The sequence below is a fragment of the Stenella coeruleoalba genome (genome assembly GCF_951394435.1).
Source record: "Stenella coeruleoalba genome assembly, chromosome: 2".
NCBI classification, from domain to species: domain Eukaryota; kingdom Metazoa; phylum Chordata; class Mammalia; order Artiodactyla; family Delphinidae; genus Stenella; species Stenella coeruleoalba.
Genome location: NC_137147.1, coordinates 157,181,457 through 157,202,954, shown reverse-complemented (window position 1 = coordinate 157,202,954; position 21,498 = coordinate 157,181,457). Strand labels below are relative to the sequence as shown.

The window sequence follows — 21,498 nt, the reverse complement described above, 5'->3', positions numbered from 1 at the left end:
TTAATAATACTGCAGTGAAAACAAGCCAGAAATGCTGAGGATGGGGTTGGAGGCTGGAGGCCGGAGCAGAAGAGGCAGAGCTACAACGTCTCACTGAATAAGGGACATTTGAGGTCAAACCTCAGTGATAAAAACAGACCAAATTAGTTCTTGGAAGATGAGGAGGAAGAACTTTCCAAGCAGAAGACAAAGTAAGTACAAAAGTCCTAGACATGAAATTGTGTTCAAGAACTGAGGAAGGTTGGCTGTAGAAGCAGAGACTGAGGTACAGCCGATGTTTTCAAAGTACATAAAACCAGTATGTACAACTCCCTGGTTTATCACAAAGCAAATATTCATGAAACCACCACCCTGGTCAGGAAATAGAACATTGCCAAAAACCCAGGAGTTCCTTCTTGCGCCACCTATGGATCAATACCCACTCCCCTTACCTACCATCAAACCTAACAATGAATCTAACTTCCATGGTAATCTCTTCCTTTCCTTTCTCAGTAGGTTTGCTGCCTAAATATGCATCCCTAAACTTTATCATTTAGTTTTGCTTGTGGTTTGAACTTTATATAAACTGAATGGGTTTGTGCCTGGTTTCTTTGGAGTAACACTGTGAGACTCATGTTTTTGTGTACACAATTCTTTCATTTTCATTGCTATATATATAGGGGTGGGTGTAGTACATTTTCTTTATCTATTTTACTGTTGATAGACATTTGCATTATTTCCAGTTCTTGGCTATGATGAATAATACTGTGGAGCACAGGCTCCGGACGCGCAGGCTCAGCGGCCATGGCTTATGGGCCTAGCCGCTCCGCAGCATGTGGGATCTTCCCGGACCAGGGCACGAACCCATGTCCCCTGCATCGGCAGGTGGACTCTCAACCACTGCGCCACCAGGGAAGCCCTGAACTTCCTTATTCACATCTCTGTACACCTGGGCATCATTTATGTTGGGTGTATTACATGCTGGACGTGCTGGACATGATGATTTGGACTTTTTGCTTCAGCAAATATTTATTCCCTTCCCTCTTTTACTGTTGGTCAGGTTTGCTTTTCTACCCCATTGATATTGTCCTTGGTCATATGAATGCTTTTGGCTGATAGAATATTAGCAGACATGATATATGCAGGAGTCTTGTGTGCTTGCATAGTTTGATTTGGCTCCTGAGTGCAGGTGATGCACACGAGGAGTCCATAGTCTCATGTAGCTGTTGCCCCTTCAGTCTGGGCCCTCAGAATAAGCACATATGGAGCAGATGTGAATCCAACCTGCAGGCCAAACCAATCTTAGATTAGCATAAACTTAGACATCCCAAAGATTGGTGAGTATGAGAATTAATGCTGTTGTCCTAAGTCACTGAGCCTGGGGTGGTCTATTATACAGCATTATTGTGGCAATAAAGAAGGCATATGTTCAGCTTTAATAGATAAAGTCAAACTTCTTGCAAATTGGTTTTACAAAGTTATATTTCCACAAGAAATCTATGAGAATTCTAGTTTCTCTACATCTTGGTCAATATTTTTTAACTTTAGTTACTCTGAAGGGTGTCATATGGTTTGAATCTGCATTGCCTCCAACTTTGTTCTTTTTCCAATATTTGAATAGTTTTGGCTATTCTAAGTCATTTGAATTTCTGTATAAATTTTAGAATCAGTTTATTTTCTACCTCAAAACACACATACACACACAAAAACAAACAAATCAAAAAAAAACAAACAACCCACAGCTTCTAGGATATTGCCTGGGATTGTGTTTAATACATAGATCAATTTGGAGAGAATTAACATCTCAATATTCTACCTTTGAATTCATGAACATGATATCTCTATTTATTTAGGTCTCTCATATTTTCTCTAGGCAACATCTATATTTTCCAGTGTTCAGGTCTTGTGCACATTTTGTTATATTTATCTCTTCATATTTTTATGGTATTTTGAAATTTTAATTTATAATGGCTTATTGCTAGTATATAGAAATACAAATGATGTTCCCATAGCAACCTTATATCCTGCAACTTGCTAAACTCACTAATTAGATCTAATAGCTATTTGTGTGTGTGTATGTGTGTGTATTCCTTAAGATTTTTCTAAGACAAACATGTTGATTGCAAATAAAAATACTTTTCTTTGTTTCCAATCTGTATTTTTTTTCCTATTGCATTGGTTAAGTCCTCAAATGCAATATTGAATATAAGAGGTGAGAGCAAACATCTTATTATTGATCTATGGGGAAAGCATTCAATATTTCACCATTAAGTATAATGTTACCTTTGGTGTTTTCTGTCCTTTTTTAGGTTGAGGATTTGCCCTTTTATTCCTAGTTTTTGAGAGCTTTTATCATAAATGAATGTTGAATTTTGTCTGCATCTATTGAGAGGATTATATAGTTTTTTTTAATCTACTAGTATGATGAATTACATTATTTTCAAATGTTCATCCAACCTTGAATTCCTGGGATGAACCAAATTTACTTAGGATGCATTATCCTTTCTCTATATTACTGGACATGAATTGCTATATTTTGTTAAGGATTTTGGCATGTATGTTCATGAGAGATATTGGTCCACAGTTTACTTTTCTTGTGATATCTTAGTTTTGGTATGAGGGTAACTCTAGCTTCACAGAATGAGTTGGTAAGTATTCCCTCATCTTTTAATTTCCAAAATACTCTGATTAAAATAGGTATTATTTCTTCCAAAAATGTTTAATAGAATTAATCAGTGAAGTCATTAGGGACCTGTATTTTCTTTATAGGGAGTTTTTTTAAGTACAAATTTTATTTCATTAATAGATATAGAGTTATTAAGAATATCTATTTTAGAGGAATAGAGCTCTACCAATACCACTGTCACAGCAGGGTGACTGTGGGCTTTCTCCCAAAGCCCCAAGGAGAAACAGCAGAAGCTTAACACTGTGTGTTTGAGGAAATAGATACCACCAAAATAATCCAGTGAGTCACTGAGCAAATAAATAAGCAAATAACAGTAACAAGGCCCCAAGGGGTGAGGGGAGAACAGCACACAGAGTTGTGGCAATTTATTACATAAATGTTCAGCTTCCAACCAAAAATTATGAGTCATGAAAAGAAAACAGAAAAGTATGACCATGCACTGAAAAAAGCAAGCAACAGAAACTCTTGTGAGAGTGACTAAAATTGTATTTAAGAAAGAAAGACTTCAAAGTAGCCATTATAAACATGTTCAACAGACTAAAGGAAAGTGTGATAAAAGAAGTAAGGAAAGATATGTTGACAATATCACATCAAATGAAGAATATCAATAAAGCGAAATTATGAAACCAATTCTAAAAAAAACAAAGAGAAATTACAAAAAAGAGCCAAATGGAAAGTGTGGAGTTGAAAAGTAAAATAATTGAAATAAAAACACCTAGAGGGACTCAACAGTGATTAGAACTGGAAGAAGAAAGAATTAGCAAGCTTGAATATAGATCAATAGAGATTATTGATCAAGCTGAAAAACAGCATAAACAATAAAGAAAAAGGAAAAAGAGGCTTCAAGATGGCAGAAGAGTAAGACGTGGAGATCACCTTCCTCCCCACAAATACATCAGAAATACATCTACATCTGGAACAACTCCTACAGAACACCTACTGGACGCTGGCAGAAGACCTCAGACCTCCCAAATGGCAAGAAAGTCCCCACGTACCTGGGTAGGGCAAAAAAAAAAAAAAGAAAAAACAGAGACAAAAGAATAGGGACGGGACCTGCACCACTGGGAGGGAGCTGTGAAGGAGGATAGGTTTCCACACACTAGGAAGCCCCTTCACTGGCGGAGACTGCGGGTTGCTTAGGGGGGAAGCTTCAGAGCCGCGAAGGAGAGCGCAGTAAAAGGGGTGCACAGGGCAAAGTGGAGAGATTCCCGCACAGAGGACCAGTGCCGACCGGCACTCACCAGCCCGAGAGGCTTGTCTGCTCACCCGCTGGGGCGGGCTGTGGCTGGGAGCTGAGGCTCGGGCTTCGGAGGTTGGATCCCAGGCAGAGGACTGGGGTTGGCTGCGTGAACACAGCCTGAAGGGACTAGTGCGCCACAGCTAGCGAGGAGGGAGTCCGGGAAAAAGTCTGGAGCTGCCGAAAAGGCAAGAGACTTCTTCTTGCCTCTTTGTTTCGCGGTGTGCGAGGAGAGGGGATTCAGAGCTCCGCTTAAAGGAGCTCCAGAGACGGGCGCGAGCCGCGGCTAACAGCGCAGACCCCAGAGATGGGCATGAGACGCTAAGGCTGCTGCTGCAGCCACCAAGAAGCCTGTGTGCAAGCACAGGTCACTCTCCACACCTCCCCTCCCAGGAGCCTGTGCGGCCCGCCACTGCCAGGGTCCCGTGATCCAGGGACAACTTCCCCGGGAGAATGCACGGCGCGCCTGAGGCTGGTGCAGCGTCACACCAGCCGCTGCCGCTGCAGGCTCACCCCACACCCGTACCCCTCCTCTCCCCAGCCTGAGAGAGCCAGAGACCCCGAATCAGCTGCTCCTTTAACCCCGTCCTGTCAGAGCGAAGAACAGACGCCCTTAGGCGACCTACACGCACAGGCAGAGGGCCAAATCCAAAGCTGAATCCCAGGAGCTGTGCGAACAAAGAGGAGAAAGGGAAATCTCTCCCAGCGGCCTCAGGAGCAGCGGATTAAATCTCCAAAATCAACTTGATGTACCCTGCCTCTGTGGAATACCTGAATAGACAACAAATCATCATAACTTGAGGAGGTGGATGTTGGGAGCAATGATATATATTTTTTTCCCCTTTTTCTTTTTTTGTTAATGTGTGTGTGTATGCTTCTGTGTGTGATTCTGTCTGTGTAGCTTTGCTTTTACCATTTGTCCTAGGGTTCTGTCTGTCCGGTTTTTTTCCTTCTTTTTTTTAGTATAGTTTTTAGTGCCTGTTATCATTGGTGCATTTGTTATTTGGTTTGGTTGCTCTCTTCTTTCTTTTTTTTATTACTTTTAAAATTTTTTCTTAATATTTTTTTATTTTAAATAACGTTATTTTCTTTTTTTTTTCTTTCTTTCTTTTTTTCTCCCTTTTTTTCTGAGCCGTGTGGATGACAGGCTCATGGTGCTCTGGCCAGGCATCAGGGCAGTGCCTCTGAGGTGGGAGAGCCAAGTTCAGGACATCGGTCCACCAGAGACGTCCCAGCTCCACGTAATATCAAATGGCAAAAATCTCCCAGAGATCTCCATCTCAATGCCAAGACCCAGCTCCAGTCAATGACCAGCAAGCTACAGTGCTGGACACCCTGTGTCAAACAACTAGCAGGACAGGACCACAACCCCACCCATTAGCAGAGAGGCTGCCTACAAGCATAATAAGATCACAGACACCCCAAAACACACCACCAGATGTGGACCTGCCCACCTGAAAGACAAGATCCAGCCTCATCCACCAGAACACAGGCACTAGTCCCCTCCACCAGGAAGCCTACACAACCCACTGAACCAACCATAGCCACTGGGGGCACACACCAAAAACAATGGGAATTACTAACCTGCAGTCTGTGAAAAGCAGACCCCAAACACAGTAAGGTAAACAAAATGAGAAGACAGAGAAACACATAGCAGATGAAGGAGCAAGGTAAAAACCCACCAGACCTAACAAATGAAGAGGAAATAGGCAGTCTACCTGAAAAAGAATTCAGAATGATAGTAAAGATGATCCAAAATCTTGGAAATAGAACAGAGAAATACAAGAAACATTTAACAAAGACCTAGAAGAACTAAAGAGCAAGCAAACAATGATGAACAACACAATAAATGAAATTAAAAATTCTCTAGAAGGGATCAATAGCAGAATAACTGAGGCGGAAGAACAGATAAGTGACCTGGAAGATAAAATAGTGGAAATAACTACTGCAGAGCAGAATAAAGAAAAAAGAATCAAAAGAATTAAGGACAGTCTCAGAGACCTCTGAGACAACATTAAAGACAGCAACATTCAAATTATAGGGGTCCCAGAAGAAGAAGAGAAAAAGAAAGGGACTGAGAAAATATTTGAAGAGATTATAGTTGAAAACTTCCCTAACATGGGAAAAGAAATAGTCAATCAAGTCCAGGAAGCACAGAGAGTCCCATACAGGATAAATCCAAAGAGAAACACGCCAAGACACATATTAATCAAACTACCAAAACTTAAATACAAAGAAAAAATATTAAAAGCAGCAAAGGAAAACAACAAATAACATACAAGGGAATCCCCATATGGTAAACAGCTGATCTTTCAGCAGAAACTGCAAGCCAGGAAGGAGTGGCAAGACATATTTAAATTGATGAAAGGGAAAAAACCTACAACCAAGATTACTCTGCCCAGCAAGGATCTCATTCAGATTCGATGGAGAAATTAAAACCTTTGCAGACAAGCAAAAGCTAAGAGAATTCAGCACCACCAAACCAGCTTTACAACAAATGCTAAAGGAACTTCTCTAGGCAGGAAACACAAGAGAAGGAAAACACCTACAATAACAAACCCAAAACAATTTAAAAAATGGTAATAGGAACATACATATCGATAATTACCTTAAATGTAAATGGATTAAATGATCCAACCAAAAGACATAGACTGGCTGAAGGGATACAAAAACAAGACCCGTATATATGCTGTCTACAAGAGACCCACTTCAGACCTAGGGACACATACAGACTGAAAGTGAGGGGATGGAAAAGGATATTCCATGCAAATGGAAATTGAAAGAAAGCTGGAATAGCAATTCTCATATCAGACAAAATAGACTTTAAAACAAAGACTATTATTACAAGAGACAAAGAAGGACACTACATAATGATCAAGGGATCAATCCAAGAAGAAATATAACAATTCTAAATATTTATGCACCCAACATAGGAGCACCTCAATACATAAGGCAAAAACTAACAGCCATAAAAGGGGAAATCAACAGTAACACAATCATAGAAGGGGACTTTAACACCCCACTTTCACCAATGGACAAATCATCCAAAATGAAAATAAATAAGGAAACACAAGCTTTAAATGCTACATTAAACAAGATAGACTTAATTGATATTTATAGGACATTCCATCCAAAAACAACAGAATACACTTTCTTTTCAAGTTCTCATGGAACATTCTCTAGGATAGATCATATCTTGGGTCACAAATCAAGCCTTGGGAAATTTAAGAAAACTGAAATGGTATCAAGTATCTTTTCTGACCACAGTGCTATGAGACTACATATCAATTACAGGAAAAAACCTGTAAAAAATACAAACACTTGGAGGCTAAAAATACACTACTTAATAAGCAAAATATCACTGAAGAAATCAAAGAGGAAATCAAAAAATACCTAGAAACAAATGACAATGAAAACACGACGACCCAAAACTTATGGGAAGCAGCAAAAGCAGTTCTAAGAGGGAAGTTTATAGCAATGCAGTCCTATCTTAACAAACAAGAAAAATCTCAAATAAACAACCTAACCTTACACTTAAAGGAATTAGAGAAAGAAGAACCAAAAAACCCCAAAACTAGCAGAAGGAAAGAATCATAAAGATCAGATCATAAATAAATGAAAAAGAAATGAAGGAAACGATAGCAAAGGTCAATAAAACTAAAAGCTGGTTCTTTGAGAAGATAAACAGAACTGATAAACCATTAGCCAGACTCATCAAGAAAAAAAAAGGGAGAAGACTCAAATCAATAGAATTAGAAATGAAAAAGGAGAAGTAATAACTGACACTGCAGCAATAGAAAGGATCATGAGAGATTACTACAAGCAAATATAAGCTAATAAAATGAACAACCTGGAAGAAATGGACAATTTCTTAGAAATGCACAACCTTCCAAGACTGAACCAGGAAGAAATAGAAAATATGAACAGACCAATCACAAGCACTGAAATTGAAACTGTGATTAAAAATCTTCCAACAAACAAAAGCCCAAGACCAGATGGCTGCACAGGCAAATTCTATCAAACATTTAGAGAAGAGCTAACACCTATCCTTCTCAAACTCTTCCAAAATATAGCAGAGGTAGGAACACTCCCAAACTCATTCTATGAGGCCACCATCATCCTGATACCAAAATCAGACAAAGAAGCCACAAAGAAAGAAAACTACAGGCCAATATCACTGATGAACATAGATGCAAAAATCCTAAATAAAATACTAGCAAACAGAATCCAAGAGCACATTAAATGGATCATACACAATGATCAAGTGGGGTTTATCCCAGAAATGCAAGGATTCTTCAGTATACGCAAATCAATCAATGTGATACACCATATTAATAAACTGAAAGAGAAAAACCATATGATCATCTCAATAGATGCAGAGAAAGCTTTTGACAAAATTCAACCCATTTATGATAAAAACCCTTGAGGAAGTAGGCAGAGAGGGAAGTTACCTCAACATAATAAAGGTCATATATGACAAACCCACAGCCAACATTGGTCTCAATGGTGAAAAACTGAAACCACTTCCACTAAGATCAGGAGCAAGACAAGGTTGCCCACTCTCACCACTATTATTCAACATAGTTTTATAGTTTTGGAACTTTTAGCCACAGCAATCAGAGAAGAAAAAGAAATAAAAGGAATCCAAATCGGGTAAGAAGTAAAGCTGTCACTGTTTGCAGATGACATGAAACTATACATAGAGAATACTAAAGATGCTACCAGAAAACTACTAGAGCTAATCAATGAATTTGGTAAAGTAGCAGGATACAAAATTTATGCACAGAAGTCTCTTGCATTCCTATACACTAATGATAAAAAAATCTGAAAGAGAAATTAAGGAAACACTCCCATTTACCACTGCAACAAAAAGAATAAAATACCTAGGAATAAACCTACCTAAGGACACAAAAGTCCTGTATGCAGCAAATTATAAGACACTGATGAAAGAAATCAAAGATGATACAAATAGATGGAGAGATATACCATGTTCTTGGATTGGAAGAATCAATATTGTGAAAATGACTATACTACCCAAAGCAATCTACAGATTCAATGCAATCCCTATCAAACTACCACTGGCATTTTTCACAGAACTAGAACAAAAAATTTCACAATTTGTATGGAAACACAAAAGACCCTGAAGAGCCAAAGCAATCTTGAGAAAGAAAAACGGAGCTGGAAGAATCAGGCTCCCTGTCTTCCGACTATACTACAAAGCTACAGTAATCAAGACAGAATGGTACTGGCACAAAAACAGAAATAGATAGTGGAACAGGATAGAATGACCAGAGATAAACCCACACACATATGGTCACCTTATCTTTGATAAAGTAGGCAAGAATATACAATGGAGAAAAGACAGCCTCTTCAATAAGTGGTGCTGGGAAAACTGGACAGCTAAATGTAAAGAGTGAAATTAGAACACTCCCTAACAACATACACAAAAATAAACTCAAAATGGATTAAAGACCTAAATGTAAGGGCAGATACTATAAAACTCTTAGAGGAAAACATAGGCAGAACACTCTATGACATACATCACAGCAAGATCCTTTTTGACCCACCTCCTAGAGTAATGGAAATAAAAACAAAAATAAACAGATGGGACCTGATGAAACTTAAAAGCTTTTACACAGCAAAGGAAAACACAAACAAGATGAAAAGACAACCCTCAGAATGGGAGAAAATATTTGCAAATGAAGCAACTGACAAAGGATTAATCTCCAAAATTTACAAGCAGCTCATGCAGCTCAGTATCCAAAAAAACAAACAACCCAATCCAAAAATGGGCAGAAGACCTAAACAGACATTTCTCCAAAGAAGATATACAGATTGCCAAGAAACACATGAAAGAATGCTCAACATCATTAATCATTAGAGAAATGCAAATCAAAACTACATTGAGATATCATCTCACACCAGTCAGAATGGCCATCATCAAAAAAATCCACACACAATAAATGCTGGAGAGGGTGTGGAGAAAAGGGAACCCTCTTGCACTTTTGGTGGGAATGTAAATTGGTGCAGCCACTATGGAGAACAGTATGGAGGTTCCTTAAAAAACTAAAAATAGAACTACCATAAGGCCCAGCAATCCCACTACTGGGCATATACCCTGAGAAAATCATAATTCAAGAAGAGTCATGTAACACAATGTTCATTGCAGCTCTATTTATAATAGCCAGGACATGGAAGCAACCTAAGTGTCCATCGACAGATGAATGGATAAATAAGATATGGTACATACATACAATGGAATACTACTCAGAGTACATTAACCTATGTATAATGGGAGTAGCAGGAGAGGAGAGAGAACAGAGAAGAAAATATATTTGGAGAAATAATAGCTAAAAACTCCCCAAATTGATGGAAAAATAATAATATAGACATCCAGGAAGCTCAATGAACTCCAAGTGGTATAAATTCAGAGAGTCACAAACAAACACATCATAGGAAAAAAATGCTCAAAGTCAAAGACAAGGACAAAATCTTGAAAGCAGCAACAAAAAAATAACTTGTTGCTTATAATAGACCCCTGATAAGATTAACAGTCGACTTCTCAGCAGAAACAGTGGAATCTAGAAGACAGTGAGATGACATATTTAAAGTACTCAAAGAAAAAAAACTGTCAACCAAGGATCCTATATCCAGCAACTTTATGTTTCAAAAGTGAAAGTGAATAAAAGACTGTCCCAAATAAACAAAAACTGAAAGAATTTTTTGCTAGCAGATCTGCATTGCAACAAATACTAAAGAAGTTCTTCAGGTTGAAACCAAGTGACCACAAATGGTAATCTGAATCTGCATGAAAAAGCAAAGAACTCTGGTAAAATTTATTACATAAAGATAAAAAACAGTATAAATGCATATTTTTCTTCTTCATTCTCATAACTAATTTTAAAAGCCATGAAATAATATGTACATAATGTAATATTGGGCTTATTGGGGCTTATAACATGTAGAAATGAAATATATGTACAGTACAGTTGCCAATAAAAGCACAAAGGAGGTAAGTGGGGGCAAAGCTGCATTTGGCTAAGGAAATGACAACAGATGGTAAGGTAATAATTATAAGAATGTATTCTTGGGTTTGTAACATTTGTATGTGTAATATGTATGACAATAATAATGCAAAAGGAAAAAATGGATTAGATCTAAATAGGTGTAGCATTTTTATATATCACTGAATTAAGCTAGTATAAATCTGAAACTGATTCCGATAAGATGTATATAGCAAACCCTAGAGAAAAACTAAAATAAACAAACAAAATTAAAGAAATGAAAATGCTACAATAGAAAATATTACTTAATGCAAATGAAAGCAGTAACGGAGGAACAGAGAAACAAATAAGACATGAGACATATAGAAAACAAAAAATAAAATGGCAAGACATTAATCCAACTATATAAATATAATTAAATGTGAATGGATTAAACAACAAATCAAAAGGAGAATTAGTAGAGAGTTCAGCAGAATGGATTAAAAGATGATATAACTATAGTCTGTTTGCAGGAGAGACACTCTAGATCCAAAGATATAAATATATTGAAAGTAAAAGGATGGGAGTATATTCACCCATAAGAAAGCTGAAATGGCTATACTAATATAAGACAAAACATACTTTGAAACAAAAAAAGATATTCCTAGAGATAAGGAGGGAAATTTATATAAGTATCAATTCATAAGGAAGAGATACCAGTTATAAATAGATATGCACCTAATAACAGAACTCCGAAACACATGAAGAAAAAACTGCAGAAATGAAGAGAGAAATAGGCAATTAAACAACATAGTTGGAGACGTCAATACTCACTTTCAATAATGGATAGAATAATAAGATCAACAAGTAAACCTTCTTTTCCTAAGTTCCCCCTTGAGAGGGCCTTGGGAACCACGGAGGAACTGCTCCCCAAATGTGTGTGGAGAAATGGATCTGTGTGGTGCAAAGGATTGACTGTGATGGCACTGGAGGTGAACTCGTTCAAGAGCACCTGCTGTGGAAGTGTAGTTGAGTCACGGACTCCAGCAGCCAGCCCACTGGACCCACCATGGCATTCACATTTCCTTCAGGATGCTCCTAGACAGTAACCATTGGCATGGAGAATTGGGAAATTTTAGGCAAAACAAGTTTAATCACGCATTAATAGTTGTTAAAACTAAAAACACCAAAACAGCATTTTGCTTTCTGGCCATGATGAAGTAACTGGTGTCATTTTAGCTTTTCACTATAAATTTCTGGAAAACTGGGAAAAACATTTACAACAACTATTTTCAGACTTTGAACAAGAGATAGCCCAGCACTTTGATCCCTGAACTGAAAGAAAGTGAACCAACAAGCTTTCTGACTGGATGCATGTATTGCACCATGGGTGGGAAGGGAGAACCCCACATAGAATGATGGTATTGTTGAGCTAAGGAAACAGAAATTTGCGTTTCAAGAAACTAAGGTGGTTTGAATTTTTGGGACAGTACACAAGGAGGAGAAAGATATGTGAAGAACTCCAGAAATTTGCATAGGGGTTCACTAAAGTCTGACTGAATACTAAGTTTCACATGTATAGCAAGAGACTCCAAGAGGTCAGGAAAAGAACTCCCAGAAAAAGACTCCTGGGGAGCTGTAGAATTACCAAGTACCAGAGCTCACACAGGCTTGGAAGACATTTGAGTTCTGACCTACCAGAGAGGAAAGAAAGACCTTGCTGAACACCTGGGGCATTCAAGAGAAACCCCTGAAAGCCTTGCCTTAGTAGGTTAGCAAAAAAAATAGTAGCCTTAGAGATTAACAAAAAAATAGATAAATGAATTACTACATAATAAGTATTTTGGGAACAATTCTTTTTAAGTTCAGAAAAAAATTACCTTAGATTCTACACATAGCAACAAATTCCAGATGGGTTAAAGACTTAACAGAACAGAACAAAACAGAATAATATACATATTCTGGCTCTTGGTGGGTAAATACATTCAGAATATTGAAGATAAAAGAAATACTCTAAGAGAATATATTTCTGAATATATAAAAACTTAAAAAATCTTTTCTACAAGAAAATGTTGAAATCAAGCAACAGAGTGGAGAAAAATTATAACATAGTAAGCTAATAATAAGGAAATGTTTGCTTTCTAATATATTTAGTAAATACTTGCATACACATATATGTGTGTATATATGCATACAGATACAGATATAAATACATCTATACATAAGTATATAAATATATGGTATATACATATATAAATATAAATTTTAAAATATAGTCTATACTCAGATCTAGATGATCCTTTGTTAAGGAAGAAATATTGAAGAAAATACAAACATACAAACACACGGCATTGTCATAGGGAAAAACATAACATCCCCTGGGCAAATATATTCATTAAAAAATGTACTGCACTTAGTAAAAAATGCAAGAAACTTGCAAGAAAAATGCAAGAGCCTAATTTTGGTAGACAAGTGGCAAAAAGGTTATAAACACATATTGCTAATAGGCTTGAAATGTCACTTCCAGGCCTGGGGCTATGAATTTCCCCGCGCTTGGGATTCGGATAGACGGGGTTCAAACCCTTGTGGGTACAGCGCCGGACTGGTGGTAAAGACTCAGTCTTAGGGGAGACCTCTCCTGGGTCTGCTCTCTGCTAGTCCTTATGTGTTTCCAGATGGGATCATTCCTGCTATTTTTACTTTTCAGCTCAAACTAACTTCTGCATTTAGGCTCAGTACAGGTCCCGTGATGTGGCTGCAATCGATTACGCAATCGCCCACTAGGAATCATTTGTAAACAGAGTCTTCCTTTCTGTCATGAGACTTCAAAAGGCGTGGTGTATGCGTGCGTTTTAACGAAACTGAACAATTTGGAATTTATGATTTCTCTGGAAAGATGAAAGAAACAGGGGTATGCCAACTCGGGTAGGAAGTGTGTCTTTAAAATGAAAGTATGGGGGGAGGGGCGGGGAGGCTCTGGAGCTTTGCTGAGGTCGATTCAATACAAAGGAAGGTAGTGAGTTGTAGCAGCTGGACACTTTTGCACACGGACACTTAGACACGTGGACACGTTTTACACACGGACACAGGACATGTTATACACGTGGACACATGGGCGCAATTTGCATGCACATACATATTTTGCACACGGACGCTGATTTTGCCCGTGGATACTTGGACATGTAGAAATGTTTTGCACACGGACACTTGTTCTGCACTTAGACACGTTTTGCACACTGACACGGACGCGCTGTGCACATGGACATACGGGCACGTTTTGCATGTGGACATATTTTGCACCTGGACACGTGTTTTGCAGAGGGACGTATGGACACGTTTTGCACACTGACACCCTCTGCACATGGACACACGGCACGGTTTGCACAAGAATATTTTGCACGTGAACACGTTTGCCTAGCAAACACCAGCGGCGAGCGCGGAGTCAGACGCAGGTGTCTGCGGCTTGGCGAAGGCCCTGAGCTGGGGGAGGCGCGCCGGCCGGGCCTGGAACTACAACTCCCAGCGCGCGCGGCCGCCTCTCCTGGACGCGCGGCGACGCCGATTGGCCCCGCCCAGCGGGCGGTGCTAGTGGCGGGGCCGCAGAGCCGGGACGCGGGGAGCCGGTGGCATGGAGACCCGTGCCGCAGACGGCAGCTTCCTGGGCGACTTGGGTACGTGCGGGTTGCCGGGAGCGCGGGGCCGCCTTCGTGGACCGAGAGGTGCATCTGCTTACATTCGCCCCGGGCAGGGACGAACCCGCTCCGAGGGGTCGTCAGGGGCGTCTGGCTGGGTCCGGGTCGGAGGGCCGTGTCTTTAAAGGAGCAGGTCCGGGGGTCCCATGCAGCTCAGACGCGGTTTCTGCGTCCGGCTCCTGGTCCCCTGCCGGCCGGGTCATCCTTGTGACTTCAGAACCGGAGACCCACCGGAGCGTTGCGCACCCTGGGGAGGATGCGGGACTGTACGTGGTCATTGCCAGGTTCCGAGGGGAACCTAGGAAATGCCCACGCGGGACCACTCGTAGGGCAGCCCTGGCACGGGCCCGGGGTGGGAGCTGGACCGTCTTCCAGGCGCCCTGTGGGAAGGTCGTGCGCAGGGTCGTTCGCATGCAACGGATACACCCAGGAATCCAATCCAGAATGAGCATGTGCCCTTGTCGCACTGTGTGAGACATGCGACCTCGGTTCTTAACGGAACCTTCTTTACCGTTTGGGCAACCCGAGAATAAAATGGATTCGAGGGCAAAAGGCCATTCTTTGGGGAAGCAAACTTTCCCGCCTACGGAGTAATTCTAGGGCAAATGAGCAGTGAAAACACTTCCAAAGACTGCAAAGAAAAAAATAATCTATAAAGTATTTTTACACTGATAAAAAAAATGTAGTGCGAATGAAAGTGAGAAGTCTTATGGGTTAATTTAGCTTAAGACGAAGTGCAGTCCTCGCAAAGCTATTTTAGTTGATTTTGCAAAACAGCCACCTGCCACAGGATCAAAGGCATTTAATAAGCATCTCTGTTTTTACTTGGCATTCCACCCCAGGCAGGCACAGGGCTTTGACCCTGCCAGTGGGTGCTGTGTTTGGTTGGTTCACCGTGGAAGCTTTTTAAACACGTTTTAATATTTTTGTTCATGTGTAAGTTTCAATAGCATAGCATCACTTCCGAGTATGTTTTTTGTATAGTTTAAGGAATGTATCTTTAGAAGAAAAACATATTCTAAACTAATAGATGCACCGTTTCTGGGGTTTGTGGCTACTTTTGACATTGTCATTGTTTAATTTCATATATTTCTCTCAAAATACATCCTGCTGACAGTTTTATTCTCAACACTAATGAATAAACTCAATGTGTTGAATCCAGAGCGACACTGCTATCCCAGCAGAAGTAATCCCAGCAGAAGTAGAGGCCCATCATAGGAACTTTAACGCATTTTATCATTCTGATCTCAAATTCTATACATGTGGTATACTCTAACCAAACCGTGTAGCTTTATTTTTATTTTTTTAAATTAAAAAATTTTTTTATTGGAGTATAGGTGCTTTACAATGTTGTGTTAGTTTCTACTGTACAGCAAAAGTGAATCAGCTATACGTATACATATATCCCCTTTTTTGGATTTCCTTCCAATTTGGTCACCACAGAACACTGAGTAGAGTTCCCTGTGCTATACAGTAGGTTCTCCGTAGTTTTATTATTATTTTTTAATGAATTTATTTATTTAATTTTTTTGGCTGCGTTGGGTCTTCGTTGCTGCGTGCGGGCTTTCTCTAGTTGCAGGAAGCGGGGGCTACTCTTCGTTGTGGTACGTGGGCTTCTCACTGCGGTGGCTTCTCTTGTCGCGGAGTACGGGCTTTAGGTGCACAGGCTTCAGTAGTTGTGGCTCGTGGGCTCTAGAGCGCAGGCTCAGTAGTTGTGGTGCATGGGCTTAGGTGGTCCGCGCCATGTGGGATCTTCCCGGACCAGGGCTCGAACCCGTGTCCCCTGCACTGGCAGGCGGATTCTTAACCACTGCGCCACCAGGGAAGCCCTGTAGCTTTATTTTTAATGTAACACCTCACAGAGGTAAAGGTTGCAGTCTTATAATATGGCCTTATCAATAAGAACCAAGAATTTAGGGCAAGTCACATCCTAAAGTGAATCAGTGTTTGTTACTTAGCAAATGTAATTCATATCATTATTGACCCTAGGTTGTGTCTATTTGTAAAGTTGAAAACGTGACTCTCGTATTCAGCATCTGTGCTCAAGGGCTTCTGACTTGGAAGCAAGAGGTTGGCAGAAGATGAAAGGCTGCCTTAGGGATCTGGGCTCTAAGCAAGGTGAGCTGCTGGTGTTCTTCAGTTATCCTCAGCCGAGAAGTCTAACCAGTTCATTGGCCTCTGGGGTGTTGGGAAGATGGGATGGAGAGAGAAAAGGAGAGGCAGCCCCTGGGACCGTGATGAGAGCCACTGAGCTGCTTTGCTGTGGGCCAGGCGCTGGCCACGAGCCCTGTGACAGTTGCAGGACAGTCATCATTATCGATTAACTTAGAGGTGAAACTGAGTTCGCACAGCTAGGAAGTCACAAAGCTGAGGTTTTAACACAGGTGGTTCTTTTTTGTTTCCTTTCTTTTTGCTTTGCTTGTTTTATGTTAAAGATCCTTTTGTTCTTCCTATCAGATAGGTTCATCTGTAATCAATCTGTAGGACTGCCTGGAGGCTGAGCTGGTTTTGTGACTGGGATGGATGAGCCATGTCCGCTGGGGGTTCTCAGGGGACTGGGGAGCACCGCTACCAGCCATCATCTCTGTACTATAGCACCTTTCGGGCTCTGAGAAATGTCTTTGCCTCCAGGGGTCCACAATCAGGATGGTAGACTGATCTGAGTCCCCGGGCCCGGGAACCTGTATCCAAGTTCATCCTTTTGTTGAGTCTGTGGAATTGGATTTTTTTTTTTTTGCTGCGCTGTGTGGCTTGCGGGATCCTAGTTCCCCGACCAGGGATGGAACCTGGGGCCCTGGCAGTGAGAGCAAGGAGTCCTATCCACTGGACTGCCACGGAATTCCGGAATTTGATTTTTTAAACATAGAATTGTATGGAAAGTACTTTGAGAGATCTAGATAATCAGTGCCCTGGCTGGGAGGTCAACTTCCTTAAAATCTTCTCAAATCGTGCTTCTGTTTCTGCCTTAGCGAAAGCTGCATTCTAGAAGTGTCTAGATGTGTCCTTTAGTGGAGAAGCCTCTGGGCACTATATTACACTGCTAATAACAACGTTTGAAGGAAATTAGGCTGATGTTAACACCAGCTGGGATTCCGGGTAGTCACTGCGGCCAGGAGTGGCTGCCGACTATAGCAGTACAAGTGAGTTTTGATTTTTTTGGTATAACCCTCCTGCCCTGGTCATCAGCACCGTGGGGTGGGAGGGAGGCAAGGGGAGGGGTTGGGTGGCAGAGAATTGGATAAGTGATTAGTAGGGGCTGCTGAGTGAGGGCGAAAGTTGGATTCGGGCGTTTCTCCTTAAGCATGTTTAGGAAGATCTTTCTTTCCTTTTCCCTGGCTGTCTGCTGCTTCGGTAACCTCTTCCCGCTTTTCTCTTTTGCTTTCACTTGTTCTCTTTCACTTTCCTTTTGCCTCTCCTAACTGAGCTTTGACTGTCTTGTCCCTGTAGGAAAGTAAACCTTTTCTCTTTAATTTTTATCACATTTAACAGATCTTAAAACCACGTATGCCAACCTCAAGTTTACTGACAAACAGTATTTGGGGTATTCATAATTAAAACACTGAAATAGAACTTGTTGAAAAATCTCCTCAAGAGTAACAAAATTCTCAGCCCCAGTTTCTAAATAAGTGTTTCTACATATAAAAATGAGTTCCATTTTCCCTGAGAATCAAGGTGACTGGTAATATCAAGCTCACTGAACTTTAATTCGGACAGCATGTTAAAGATGGGTGGTCGCCACAAAGCATTTATTAAGCACCACCTGTGCCAGGCACTTTGCATGTATGGTGTCTTTGGTCTTTGCAGCATCCTCTGGAGCAGGTCTGTCGTTCTCAGGTGCTGGTTTCTTTGTGCTTGTGGGGTTTTGCCCCTATTTTGTTTTTTCACTCTTTACTGTCAGATGGATGGGTGTACTTTGCCATGATTTCTAGGTCCTTTTAGCTCTTCAATTTGTTTTTGCTTTGTACACACAAATCCTTGGCCTTCTGGGACCTTGGGGGACAAGTCACTCGGGACCCCTGACTTTCCCGAAAGCTGAGTTTAGCCCGCTGAGAGCGGTCCTCAAAACACCAGCTCCACTGTGGCTTCAGCAGCCGCTCCCGGCGGCTACATCTGCACACAGGTGCCCCACGGGCATGGATGGGGTATGGGGAGGCTATCCATCATCATTTCAAGAATATTTATCTGCTGGGGTATTTGGGGAGAAGGGCTTATTTCAGAGCTGCAGCTGTGGCCGAGAAGGACATGTCTGCAGCGAGGGCCCTGGGCCCCCCTTCATGACATACCTGGAGCAAGATTCCTGGCCCAAGCAGCATTGAAGGGTGCCTGGTGGATACTGAGCACGTTGGATCCGCTTGTGGTGTAGGTGTTCTCTGTGGCGTTTGGAAAACACTTTGTTTGAGCGGGGCTGCTGTGTGGAGGGGCCCCTGGCTGAGGGAGGAGCGGTCAGGGTCAGGGTCTGCACAGGGGTCGGGTTCTAGACTCTGCACAGGTGGGTAGGGCCGATGAGTGCTCCGCTCTGCATGTGGAACGGGAGCCCGGCAGGCCCTGCACGTCGCAAGGCCAGGCTCTCGAGGAGGGCCGGTGGGGCCCTGGCTGAGAGCTGCGGTTTGGGCTCAAAGAGCAGGATTCTGGGCTCTGGATGACTAAGCAGGATGTTGGTAAATTGGCTCTCTGGAGAAAAAAGGAAAAAAAAAAAAAAAAAAAAAGGAAACCTGATCTGATTTTCTGCTTTCCCTGGTGTAAATACTCACCCTCACGCTGATTTCAGCTCCCAGGGGTTTCCGCCTGGCGGACTTGCTGAATATTGAACAGTCGGCCAGGGGAGCTGGTCTGGAACACCCACTGCTGGACACGCGTAGAGAAGGCGGGTGCCAGGGCCAAGGGGCTGGGACTCCATGCAGGGGACTCATGCGGGATCCAGATGCTGGAGCCGGAGTCCCAGGTGGGGCTTTGGAACATGACAGGCAGTAGAACTGGAGGCTGGGACCCAAGCAGGACCAGCAGAAATAGAATGATGCTAACAATCCCATCATGGTCATAGTGTGTGCTGTCGTCGTACACTTGCCTGCCACCGTGCCGGTCACGCCCAGCAGGATTTCACTGTCATTACAGCCACCCCAGGGGAGTAGGCAAAAACATCGCCATTTTATATGAGAGAAAGCTGAGGCTTAAAAAAAATTGATGTGTAATTGAAAACTGAGGCTTTGAGAGGATAAGTGACGTGCCCCAGGTCACAGGGCTAAAGGACAGACAGGCGTTGGACTCATGAGCTGGGTGGTCCCTGAGGCTCCTCACCATGTATCCCGCTCCCAAGGGAAGGCTGACGCTGAACCACTTGAAGTGTTCAGCTGGGGTTTCTTGATTCCCGAAGGCTGGGCCTGGGCCAGGCAGGGCCAGCCCTCAGATGTGAGAGTGTCAGGGCCCGGCCAAGGTACACAGGGGTGTCAGGTTGGGAGTCAGCAGGTGCACATCTGGTGTCCAGGCTGGATCAGTGAGGTCAGGCAGGGGTGCAGAAAAGTGGCAGAAATGTTCTTAAGCGTCTGTCATTCCTTCTCGGTGTGACCTTGCACTTGTCTGGTAGAAGATCCTGTAGGTGGTGTTGGTGAGACTCTAGTTTTGCAGATGACGGTTTTCACTTAGTCCTTCGTGAGCCTGGCTTGCCAGCAGCCACTCAGCAGAAGGAGTGACACAGGTATCTCCGTGACCTTGAACCGAAGCACGGGCAGGAGGCAGGAGGGGCCTGGGCGCTGCTGTCTGCCCTGCAGCACCAGCGCCCTGGTGCTCTGTCTTCTGGGGACTGCAGCCTGGGCTCTGCTACAACAAACTCCTGTTTAATTGATGCCCTGGCCCCTGGCACGGCCGGAGTGGGCAAGGCCAAGGTGTGGCCCAGGTCAGTGTCAGGGCTGGGCAGGCCTGTAAGGGGCCGGTAGTGGGGTGTACTCTGGCGGGGGCAGACCCAACTGCAGTAGAAGTTTTCCGGCAAGTAGAACAGGCTTCTGGAGAGTCTATTTATTTGATACCTGTGTGTCAGGCGCTGTGCTGGAACAGGAGGTCGGCGGCTGCGGTCCTGTCCTAAAGATGCTCGTGGAAGGATGGAAGAGGCGTGAAATCAGGTGCAGCTGTGTGTAGAGAGGTGGCTTACAGGAGGGCCTGGGTGGGCAGGCTGCACGCTGGAAGGCTTCCTGAAGGCGCTAAGACTCGGTCTCGGTGGGGAGGATGGAGAGTGGGGGGCTGAGTGGGGCACAGCACCCCCAAAGGCACAGGCCCTGGACCACCCGACCCTATGTCAGCTACATGAAGCTCAGTGTAATTGGAGACAAGGATGTGTGTGTGAGGGTGGTGATGGGAGGGTGTGGGGGGAGACTGGAAAATGGGGCTGGGACTCCATCCTGGAGGGTCAGTTTGCCTGGCTTGCGAAGGAGTGTGGATGCTTTTCTGGAATCAGGAGCAATCTAAGGGTCCTGAGCAGGCCCCCCATGACCTGCTGATGACCTAGCTGCATTAGGGAGGGGGCGAGGGGAGGGGCTGCTGGGGCAGGGGAGCACCAGAGGGGGCTGTTGACGGGATGAAGGGAGGGAGGGTGACGGGAAGGGGGTGCTAGGAGTCCACTTATGTGGCAGGGCTGGGATTTAGGGGAAGGCTCATCCCCGAGGGAACTTGCCAGAGGGAGGGTCTCAGGTTTCCAGGGCGGCCCCTCTCCCAGGGTGATGGTACAGGGGTGGGGGCATCTGGTCACAAGTGGGGTCCAGGCACAGGGCCAGAAACAAAGCCTGAGGTCAGTGGGTTGACCAACGTACAGCGTTTTCCTGCCTCTCTTCCCTGCTAACAGACGTCTTTTTGCTTTAAAGTTGATAAGTACGTGTCAGCCGTCCCCCGTCTTCTCTCTGGTGGGGGGTCGTGGGAGGGGTCGGGGGTGGATGC

General features: G+C 42.9%; 1 protein-coding gene across 1 annotated transcript in view; it reads left to right on the top strand.

Moving 5' to 3' along the window:
* The first annotated feature begins 14,467 nt into the window (after positions 1–14,467).
* The window catches only part of ASB13 (ankyrin repeat and SOCS box containing 13), a 28,541-nt gene continuing 21,510 nt past the window's right edge, over positions 14,468–21,498 (top strand). The window contains exon 1 of the mRNA XM_079913871.1: positions 14,468–14,556. Coding sequence (XP_079769997.1) covers positions 14,514–14,556 — 43 coding nt within the window. The 5' untranslated portion in view covers positions 14,468–14,513. The remainder of the gene's footprint in view (positions 14,557–21,498) is intronic.